The sequence below is a fragment of the Glycine max genome, chromosome 18 (genome assembly GCF_000004515.6).
Source record: "Glycine max cultivar Williams 82 chromosome 18, Glycine_max_v4.0, whole genome shotgun sequence".
NCBI classification, from domain to species: Eukaryota; Viridiplantae; Streptophyta; class Magnoliopsida; order Fabales; family Fabaceae; genus Glycine; species Glycine max.
Window position 1 is genome coordinate 16,295,021 of NC_038254.2, and position 12,024 is coordinate 16,307,044.

General features: G+C 34.1%; 1 protein-coding gene across 17 annotated transcripts; it reads right to left on the bottom strand.

The window, feature by feature from the left end:
• Nucleotides 1-355: 355 nt before the first annotated feature.
• Nucleotides 356-6,644, bottom strand: LOC100796885 (sugar transporter ERD6-like 6). 17 transcript variants are annotated; one of them, XR_005889588.1, is made up of 10 exons: nucleotides 6,280-6,644; nucleotides 6,066-6,070; nucleotides 5,835-5,924; nucleotides 5,659-5,718; nucleotides 5,516-5,581; nucleotides 5,322-5,414; nucleotides 4,440-4,532; nucleotides 4,188-4,300; nucleotides 2,463-2,589; nucleotides 356-570 (listed from the first exon to the last, which is right to left on the bottom strand). XR_005889588.1 is itself a non-coding variant. In XM_006602260.3 (8 exons), the coding sequence occupies exons 2-7, from the start codon at nucleotides 5,886-5,888 to the stop codon at nucleotides 4,223-4,225; spliced, it is 444 nt and encodes a 147-aa protein (XP_006602323.1). In that variant the 5' UTR covers nucleotides 5,889-6,070; nucleotides 6,280-6,644; the 3' UTR covers nucleotides 3,784-4,108; nucleotides 4,188-4,222. The 17 variants fall into 17 exon arrangements, 2 of the variants coding, with proteins under 2 accessions (XP_006602323.1, XP_040867828.1); XR_005889586.1 differs by having other exon boundaries at nucleotides 4,223-4,300; nucleotides 6,008-6,070; XR_003265484.2 differs by lacking the exon at nucleotides 6,066-6,070.
• Between the last annotated feature and the right edge of the window lie 5,380 nt (nucleotides 6,645-12,024).

Genomic DNA, 12,024 nt, shown 5'->3' on the forward strand with positions numbered 1-12,024 from the left:
GACAAATTAGACATAAAGCTAGATGTAAAGAAAAAATACAAGGTGTTTACCAGTCTCCACCTCCAGAAGTTGGATTAAAGATTAGTCGTTCATTAAAAGTTAGTTGGTTGCTTAACCTTACTTAATAAGCATGTTTTGGATACAAATTGTTACAATGCATACGTTTTACATGAGTCACAGAACAACTCATTAGCTTGTTAACTTCATTGTTTGATATTTGATATAGACATACAAGCACACTCCAAACACACACAGTGTGATACCCTTTACCCCGACATATATATAAATAAATAAAATATATAAAAATATATTGGTAAACAAAATCACATGGGTAAAAGGTTCACATGCATTTCAATTACCAAATAAAACTTATTAAAAATATATTCGACTCGAAACAAGGCCGTCAAGATTTACAAAATGTTTTGTTAAATCAGTGATGTAAAATGAACTAAACTAACATTATGCAATTAATATAAACTTACATCCCAATGTCACATCCTATCAGAGCATTGTGTTCCAACGTCCTTCAGCACAAGGTTCCTTCAACAATTCACCTAGTCATCTGCTCCCCTAAACACAAAGTTCAAGATCATCACAGGATCCAAACACAAATAACACACGAGGAGTGAGTTATCACATTCCTAACTAATAGAGAAGCAAGACAACTAGATATACATATCATATAAACCAAATAAAACTTACTTACACGTAACTCATGTAATTCTGCCACTTTGTCATTCAAAGTTCACTTTTCAACCATCAATCACACTTTTCAATCATCAATCACATTACACAAGAATCACACACTCTGATCAAAACATGATAAAACATCAATTTCATAATAAACAATTAGCAAGCGCATGAGACAGTTATGCTAAGAATCAAGCCTATATGCAATGTGGTACCATGTCAGCGAAAAATCACCCTGAGACGCTTAAGAGTACATAACAAGACACACCACACAATGAGTTTGTCAGGTCACTCTCACTAAGTAAGATCATAGGGAGACCAGTCAGGGTCACGATGTTTTGCGAGAATGTTCCAACCATATGGGATCAGCATAGGCTTAAAGGAGCACTCAAACCCGGTGACCCCCAAGGCCTACACTCCAAAGAGTCCGTCAGGACCTCTCCCTCCTGATTCAGGTCCAACCCCTAAAATCATTTTAGCACACAGACTCTATCTATGAATTGTACAAAACACACGACTCCTCAATTGTTCTCAAAATAGTTTTAACTCGTCGCTATTTAAAGGTCTTAGCATTAACTCGTTGCCCTTAAAAGGACTTAACATTAACTCGTTGCCCTAAAAGGGACTTAACATTAACTATTCACCCTAAAAGAGACTTATAGTCGTGTGATTGTAAAATTCATAGTTCATAACTCAATGCACACAACATCTCAATCACGTGCATACTCAGTTTATCATATACACTTGATCTCAATCACAATTGTATAATCTCAATAACAATAGTATAATCTCAAAGCAACATGGTATTCCATAATTCATCACATATTTCATTCATAGACACTGTTCCTGAATTATACAATACCCACGATCTCACACTCGTATTTTCAAACACATTTAGCACATTGCGCAATAATTTAACACTGGTTCCTAAATAAGAAACCTATAATTTCTCTTTAACATTGCGCATTAATACTTTTTTTCAATATCAACACTAGTCAGATTATTATACAATTCATAGCTCACAATGTAATCATTGTCACATAAGTGTTAAACATACACTTATTTGCAACCAAATATTATTCCCACAATTTAACATCTCATACACAACTGAAAATAACACATTTAAAGTCGGTTAAAATAGGCATTTTACGATGATTTTGAACCATTATAAAATCAGGTGTCGTAAAAGGCAAAAAAAAAATCACGACAGTTCGTATGACCATCGTTATATGTCTCACTTTTTACGACGGTTATACAATAACCGTATTAGAATATTCTTGGAATCTATGACGGTTATTATAATAACCGTCTTAAAAAGACATTATTTTGTTTGGTTTACTAAGACGGTTATTTCCAAAACCGTTTTAGTATGTCATATGCCTACATTAGAAACTACGACGGTTATAGAACAACCGTCGTAGAAAGTCACCATATACTAAGACAGTCTACAATACATGCAAAATTACGACGGTTATAAAACAACCGTCGTAGAAAGTCTTAATATGCGTTAAATATATTTTTTTTGGATTTTTTTTATTTTTGTGGTGGTCTCTGATATCTTTTATTTTAAGTGGTTAAAGAACAAATGAATTACTCTATATATAGGAATTCTATATTCTATATATAAAAAATATATAGAAAATAAATTCTTTGATAAGCTTAATAGAAACAGTCTAAGATTTCTCAAGATTAATTTGGGCAGAAATAGTGATAGGAGAAGAAAAACAGCATTTGCATTAAAAAACAATGAGTCCAGAAACCCAAAATATTACCTCTCATCTCGTGACTTCTTCCTCGAGAAGAACCCACATTTGTACTTTGACACTGTAAGGAGGAGATACATTCTTGGGTAAGACCACGGCTTTGAGTTCCAACCGCTTCACCCAATTCATGTAGTTCCTGCAATAAATGATACCATTTTGATGTTGGAAAATAATACATTCAAATATAAGGAGTCTATATTTCCACCCTTTTCTAGTTGCTAATTTGCTATCTATACAAATGTTCGCATACTATAATGATTTAAGATCACACTACCATTTACCACACATTTAATTGAAAAACACATGTGCAACTGATACAATTTTCTAACACAAATGTTACTACCTTGTTAACTTCTATTTTTCTCCAGAACTAATAAATCAGCAGTAGAAGAAAAATAATGGATTTTAACAATTGCAATTAAAATATGTAAGGCAATCTAGCTTATAAGGACACATAATTAACTGTTACAGTTTTATGAAGTGTGATTTGACAAACAATATTTGCAAGAGAAACTATCTCGTGTAGAATAATGTGTACTGTGAAGCATAAAACAACCAAAGACATAAAAATAAACGAGTAACAAAAGTATGTTCCCTTGGTCAAATAATTTCAAGATTAACTATTGTATATATGTAGAAGATTGACTCCAAAGAATCAAAATATTTGGTAGCTGTACTTAAGGAAATATTATATAAAACCTATCACACGGGTAAAAACAAGATCTTAATTAACTAATTAACCTATATTGTAATATTATAATATAATTAAAAATCAAAAATACAATTTGATCACACTGATTTTAACTTATTATAACATTTTATCAAGAAGGAAACCGAAGACAGCAACCGTTAATCACTAGTAAAAGCATACAACTTTACCGAAGTAACTCCTCAGCACAACTATCAAATTATCAAATAGCTTGTTCCAACTTTTCTTCCATGTATGTGTGCCGTTTTGAAATTTAACCGTATTAATTGTTTCAAAGAGAAAATATTTGCTCGTCCAAGTGTTTAAAATAATTTTATATTTCTTATTAAAACATGTATCATCCTTTTTTAAAAATGGATTTGTATTCATATAAGGATTTACTTATACTTCTAATAAAAATTGAACTAAAAATGAATACGGAATAAAGTATTTTTAGTTAAGTAAAAAAGAGAAGAAGATAATCATCATTACTTAACATATATTATTTATAATACAAATTTCTATTAAACGTGAAGATAGACTATTAAGGTGAAAATACTGTTAAAAGTTAACATATATTGTTTATAATACAAATAATTAAAAGTTAACATATTATTTATATTACTATTTTTTTTCTTTTTATTCCCTTCATTCATGAACTTTGGTTATTTTAGCATTTTATATTTATTTTTGAACCTTGTTCATATTAGAATTTGAAGATGTAATTCTGTATTTTTTAAATTTATTTTCAATCATCAATAATTTCTATTTTCACGAGATATTTACGGTGCAATACTAATACTACTTAATAATATTTGCATTGAAAAAGAACACTATCCCATCATAGGATTTAATAACTGATATTAATACACTAGGGGCTAAATTATAAATTGGAGTAACTTAATTACAAATAAAGTAATTAGAGATATAATATTTTTTTTCCATGGTGAAGGCAAAGCAAGGGAACCTGCAGGCATTAACTAGATAGTAAATAATGCAACAATTATTAGATCCTTCAGATGTTTTGCATACTAAGTATTTCATACCTCAGACGTTATAAGCCAAGGGATGGGTCCCATACCTAGAGAGAACCCAATCTTTTCCTCTTGAGATCTGCAAATCGGATTGCAGCTCTTTTTCCCGTTGAAGCCACAGATCTCTAGAAAAGTAAAATGGTTAGCAGTGCATGTTTCTGAACTACATATTATAAAGCTATACACTTAACTACACCTCATATATGCATCCTATCATGCATTTGGGTGGAAAATTTTAGCCACAATGATGAGCCAAAAAAATACCTTAATTTCATGTACTTCAAAAGATATATCAGTGTCAAATCCTCGTAACACTTGCAAAGAAGTCTCAAACTCATCTATCATCCCCATCTTGGCCTACACTTCCCCGATTACCCACCAAACCAGGAAAATAAAATAAAAGAGAAGTAGAAAGATAATTAACAAGAGTAGAATGAGTAGCCATCCTTCTTTTCTGGAAGGAACAAGTATTTTAACAAAGATTAAACCATTATTTATTAAACCTTCGATAGCTTTTTAAGAACATCATGTCTGTTTCATTCCATGTTGAACATGTCACACTTTGAATACTTCTAACTGCGTGTTATAATTTTTTTTACTTATATTTATCAAAGTATTACACTAATGCAAATAGGAATATCACAAAATTTGATAAATTGTAGAATTTTATTTTATCAGCAATAACTCATGCTCAAATTTACTCTAATTCCCTCTTTAGATTTAAAATTTGCATTTTTATGCTAATTTAATAAGGTGTATTATAGTTGTCAGCTTGTGCCATGTTTCTTCAAGACCACAGGCCATATTCGTGCTTTCTACCCCCGATCAAATTTACTCCTGTATATCACGGTCAACTATTTTTTATTTTACAAATATGGCTCCTCCCCTGTACACACATATTCCTTCTGTTCCTTTCTATAAGAACTTAATGAAACTAATTTGTGACCAAGATTTTTAATATTTTCATGTGTCTATCCGCAAGAGCTAAGACAAGTAAATAATTAGCAATTTACCCAGAATTGCAAGGACTCTCTAGTTGACAAAAAGACCCAACAGATAAGCCAACATAATGCCAATTGTAATAGAGAGCTGAGCCAGAAAAATTACAAAATTAATAAACTTCAAATACAAAAAAAATAGACCCACATCAAGAAGCAACAATAAGGCTTCAACCTGGTTCACTGATCCAAGGCCACCTCTCAAGTTTTGAGGTGCAATCTCAGCTATATAAACAAGCACCTGAACAGAACAAAAGAACCAGTACACGGACCACTTTCACTCAGCATTCTTACCAAAAAGCCCAAGCAATAAAACTGATTAAGAAAGGTGATCAAGTTTACCACATAAGAGATAATCCCAACGCCAAAACCTTCCAACAACCTCCCCATATACAAAAATGAGGAATCCTATAAAAGCAACAACAAACAATGATTTACACATAGAGAAGGAGCCAACCACTGTATCAAAATCAAACCACTCATACTTTGGCAAAAGAAATAGCAAGCCACCCTATTATATTGGGGATCGCAGCAATCATCAATGACTGCAACATTAAAAAAAACACGCCAAAAATCACCAATCACTCTTCACATTCATAGATTTTCCTTTGAAAGATTGACTTCAAAACATGCACTACAAATGAATAAATCAATAAAATACCCCTTCGCGCCCGATACATTCAGCTATCTGACCACTCGCTATAGCTCCCACCATTGCTCCCACATTAGACAAAGATCCAAAGAAAGAAAACTACAACGAACTAAACATATTAAGCACCAAAACCTTAAAAAACAAAAAATAGCAAACCAAATAATTTACATATACAACAAGACCTCCGAAATAAAGAGGTTTAGATCATGAACTATAGCCCATTGGGTTGGAGAAGAATACCCACACTGCGCCAAAAAAATTCAAAATAGTTAAAACTAATAATAAAAACTTCCTTTTAATCCAACTCCTTTACCAATAATAACAAACATCAACAAAAATCGTATCCAATAGATGATGTGGACAATATGAAACACACGAGATTTGGGCTCGATCAAATCCATCAAACTTTAAATATGTGAGCATTCATTAAGCGTTTGAGGAACACAATGTTTACCTGTACCACGACCTAACACGTGGAGCCAAACGGGTTTCAGGGAGATACTGCTTGATGACAACAATAGTTCTTCGCGGAGCAGGTCACGACACGAGCTCACTATGACGGAGACAGTCTTCACGGAGCGAGCTCCACTGCTTGACGTAGCAAGGGTTTAAGGGAGATAGGGGTTTAAGTCGCGTAGCAAGGGTTTGACCAAAATATGCTTCACGGCGCGAGGTGCTTGTGAACTATAGGGGTTTCACCAAGAGTTGCTTCACGGCGCGAGGTGCTTCACCTACAGTGTGAACTAGAGGGGTTTCAAGGGCACAACACGGTTCGAAATTAAAGTTTGGCATAGCTAATGGGCCAAGGGCGGTGGGAACGAAAATATTACTAAGATAAACAAAGACGGTCGTAGGAGATAACCGTCTTTGTCTTATTTCAACTAATTACAAAATTGCCACCAGGTTACATTATAACATGGTTCTGTATAACCTCCTTAGAATGTGTGACGTAAATAACAATAATTATTCCTCGAATTACAAAAATGTTATCGACTTCTTTTCTAAGATGGTCCTTTAGAATCGTCTTAGAAACAGTGTCGTAAAAACACACTTTTTTAATAGTGATAACTCATGTACACATCACACAATAATCATATTTGCATGACACAATATATATATATATATATATATATATATATATATATATAGTAAATCAAACTACATTATTTTTAATCAAAAGAGTTTTTATAATAATTAATTTAATGTTACATAAAAAAAATTATCACTAGGCATTAGCCTTACAATTTTATTTAATTTATTATTTTAGTATTACAATAAATATATACACACAACATGTTGATCATCATCGTGGAAAAATATAGAATAAGACAATTATTCATATAAAATAAGTCATTAAAAATAAAACTATTTAGAATATAATTCACATTAATAAAAAGAGCTCAATTTTTTTTAAGGGTTCACACTCAACACAAGAAAACATTAATTTCAAATGGTTCATCAAACATATATAATTCATCTATAATTCAAAGTTAAAATTATAAGGACAAAATAAAAATTATCCAATCGTGAATAATTCATCCCTTACCTCTAAGCAGGCTCAGTGTCTTCTGACAATGATAGCGGCATCTCTAGCGGTTCCTGAGATTTCCCCCATTTTTCCTTCGACTGCTCCGATAGAGTTCCCAACATCAGAGAGACAGAGAAGGGATTGAAGCCTTCACTTGTGCTGTCTTTGTGCGAGTCCTTTTGCTCTCTCCGTGGATATTGTCTCTCAAATCCCAATGGTGAAAATGTTCAGAATTGAATCACGAATCACATATCAAAATTTCATGAAAATCCAACGGTTTAAGAAATCGGGATCGTAGTTTTACTGAGACCATTTTGGCTTTTTGCGGGAAAAGAAAAAGCTACGGTGCGAAGGATATTTCTCTTAGCTCCAACATGTTTTTGCAATTCCCAACGGTGAGAATGCTCGGAATTGGGTTGCGAACATGGTGCTAAAATTTCACGATGATCTAATGGTGAATGAGTCCGAGATCGTAGTTTTTCTGATATAGGTTTGGTGGGTTGCGGGAAAAAGAAAGGGTTTTGAGAGGAGAAAAAAGAAAAACAAAAATGAGGCATCTAACTTAAGATAGTTATTTATACCTAGTGTACTCAGCCTATTATTTGCTCTATATTTATTTATTTTTACTAAAAAGCTTTTTAAATTAATTTACGAAAATTGAGATGTTACATATAGAGAATACATCTATGCAAAGAATTGAATGACAATTTTTTGTGTCTCATACAATTGATAAGAACACGTCTTATCTTGCAGAAGCATTAACCTATATCTGGGTAAAAGACTTGAGCATTAACTTCTTGTTCTACATGGACATATATGCACAAGTATATGTAGGATAGAGGGCAATTATAATTATATTGTGAACTAGTGATTTAAATTCCATGCACTGTTTTCTCCTTCCTTGTGTTTCTTAATCAAGCTGTCATTTCCCGCCAAATTCATTTGGAACTCTAACAGATTTGTAACAAACTTTGTAACTGCTTTTGTGTTAGTTTCTGGATCTATTCTCAATCTGTATATAAGTTCCTTTTGCTCAATGAATAACAAAAGCTTGTTTTGATCATCTTGCTCAATTTCTTTGCTTTCTTGTTCATAAGCTTTTCCTCTTTTCTTCTCGAGCAATAGCCTCTGTTTTTCTTTATCTCGATAGCTACTGCACCTAATGTGCAAATCTGTGCGTGGTGATTTTCTAGTTCAAGCTTGATTTGTGACATGGTATCAGAGCTCTTCAAAGAGCTCTGCTGCGCAATCAAGAGAAGTTTCCGAAGCAATTTATCCTTTCTTCACCTCTGTTTTGAGTTTCATCTGGCTTTGATATTCGATTATGACAATGAGTGAAAGAGATACACACATCCCAGCCATAGACAGCTTCCTTTACTTGCATCCAAGCGAGAATCCCGTGGTTTTGCTTGTATCTCCAGTTCTTGATTCCACAAATTATCACTCATGGAGCAGATCAATGATGACTGCTTTGAGTGCCAAAAATAAACTTGAGTTTGTTGATGGAGGAACAGCTGAGCCATTGAAAACTGATCGGACCTATGGAGCTTGGAAGAGGAGCAACAACATGGTAGTCTCATGGATTGTACATTCTGTGTCTACAAAAATTAGACAAAGCATTCTATGGATGGATAAGGCTGAAGAGATCTGGAAAGATCTAAAATCCAGATATGCACTAAGCGATTTACTCAGGATTTCAGACCTTCAATAGGAAGCAGCTTCGATTAGACAAGGTAACCTCTTAGTTACAGAATATTTTACAAAATTACGCATAATATGGGATGAGTTAGAGAATTTTAGGCTTTATCCTACATGTACATGTAGTTCACGATGCACTTGTATAGCACTTAAAACTGTAGCACAGAGAAAACGAGAGGATCGGACAATTCAGTTTCTTAGAGGTTTGAATGAGCAATTTGGAAATGTAAGATCACATGTACTTCTCATGGATCCACTTCCAGAGATTTCTAGAATTTTTTCCTATGTTGCACAGCAGGAGAGGCAGCTTGGAAATAGTTTGATAAATGTTAACAACATAGAAATGAAACCTAGCCTGGTTAATGCAGCAAAACTGGTTTGCAATTATTGTGGAAGGACTGGACATACTGAAAGTGTATATTATAAAAAGCATGGCATGCCTTCGGGTAGTAATGAGAGGAACAAGAAGAATAGCTTTAGAAATAATAAGATCTGCACTTACTGTGGGAAAACAGGCCATACAATTGAGGTTTGCTATAAGAAACATGGATTTCCACCAGGTTTTAAGTTTTCTAATTCAAGGAGCAGTGCAAATAGCTTGGTGACAGGAGATGAAGCAATCACCAATGATCAAACACAGGAAATTGAGCCCAAAGAAATTCGATTTTCACCTGAGCAATACAAAGCTCTACTTGCCTTAATCTAGCAACTAAGTGAAGGGAGTTCAGACACTATGTCTAGCAGTTCAAAACAGATTGCCTCTTGTTCAGTTGATACAACACCAGTCCATGGTAAGCACCCATTCTTTGTGAATAACACATGCACACACTGCACTTGGGTCTTAGATTCAGGTGCAACAGACCATGTGTCGGCATCTCTTAGTTCTTTTAAATCATATACAAAATTGAATCCTCCAATCCTAGTTAAGCTTCCCAATGGTCGCCATGTGTCAGCTACACATTCGGGTGATGTATGCATTTCTGACTCAATAGTTTTGTTTTCAGTTCTATATGTTCCAGCTTTTTCTTTTAACTTGATCTCAATATCTAAGTTGGTTTCTACAAACCATTGCAAGCTCATTTTCTCCTTTGATTCATGTTTAATGCAGGATGCACTCACTCAAGCCAAGATTGGTATAGTTGAAATGAGAAATGGATTATACTATCTCACTCCAACCAGACCAACCACTTGTAGTATTGAAACAGAAATTGTTCATCCAAATTGTACCATCATACCAATAGATCTATGGCATTCTAGATTAGGACACCTGTCTTTTGAAAGATTACAGAAAATGCAAGGCACTTATCCCTTTCTGAAATTCAATAAAGATTTAGTTTGCAATGCATGTCATTATGCTAAGCATAAAAGGCTTATTTTTTAAATAGAAGTACATATGCATCATGTAGTTTTGAAGTTTTACACATAGATATTTGGGGACCATGTGCAAAAACATCAATGCTAGGACATAGGTATTTTCTAACAGTGGTTGATCATCACACACGATTCACTTGGACATTTTTGATGCATACCAAAGCTGAGGCTAGAAAACATATTCCGGATTTCATTATTTTAGTTCATAATCAATTTGATAGTAAAGTTAAAGTTATAAGAACTGATAATGGGGTAGAATTTCTTATGAATGATTTTTATAGCTCAAAAGGTATTGTGCATCAAACCACATGTGTTGAAACACCTGAACAAAATGGAATTGTAGAAAGAAAGCACCAGCATTTATTGAATGTAACAAGGGTCCTTCTATTTCAAGCAGATTTGCCTCATAGTTTCTGGTCATTTGCTTTGACTCATGCAACTCATTTAATTAATTGCATACCTACTCCCTTTTTGAAAGATGCATCTCCATATGAAATAATTTTTGGAAAACCATGTGATATATCAAATCTTAAAGTTTTTGGATGCCTATGTTACATTTCCACACTGTCAGCCAATAGGAAGAAGCTGGACCCAAAAGGCCATCCATGTGTGTTTCTAGGCTTTCAACCAAATACAAAAGTATTTTTAGTTTACAATCTCCACACAAATGATTTAACAACATCCAAAAATGTGGTTTTATATGAAAATCATTTTCCTTTACATCATACAACCCAAGAAATTGAAACACAACCAATACCACCCATAGTTTCTCCTACACCATTCCAGTCTGAACAATATTCATTTGATACACCTGCTTTTAACCCCTCAAATACCTCTATGCCATCTGAACCAGTCCTACGGAGGTCAACAAGAGATAGGAAAACCCCCACATTCCTTAATGATTACCACACATTTCTCAATTCAACTAATACACTCAATCCAATATCAGCTTCAGTGATGCATCCAGGCAAGAGGTAACTCATCCTCTTGATTCAGTTTTGTCCTATTCTAGATTGTCTCCATCCCACAAACATTTTGCCTTATCCATCTCCACAACTGTTGAACCAAAGACATACACTGAAGCATCTCAGCATGATTGCTGGCTTAAGGCAATGAAAGCTGAGTTAGAAGCTCTCCAATCGAATAATACATGGACTCTGACAGAATTACCACATAACAAGAAAGTAATAGGCTGCAGGTGGGTTTACAAGGTTAAATATCATGCAGATGGATCCATTGAGAGGTACAAGGCCCGATTAGTAGCTAAAGGATATACACAAATGTAAGGGCTAGATTTCTTGGACACATTTTCTCCAGTTGCCAAACTTACTACTGTCAGGTTGGTTTTGGCCTTAGCTGCCATAAATGGCTGGCATCTTAGGCAATTAGATGTAAATAATGCCTTTCTTCATGGGGAATTGAATGAGGAGGTTTATATGCAATTGCCACCAGGAATGGTAGTCCCTCATTCCAATCAAGTATGTCGATTAAACAGATCACTCTATGGCCTTAAGCAAGCTAGTAGACAGTGGTTTCATAGATTGTCCACCCTTCTTCTGAATAATGGGTTTACTCAAGCATCATTAGACCATTCCTTGTTCT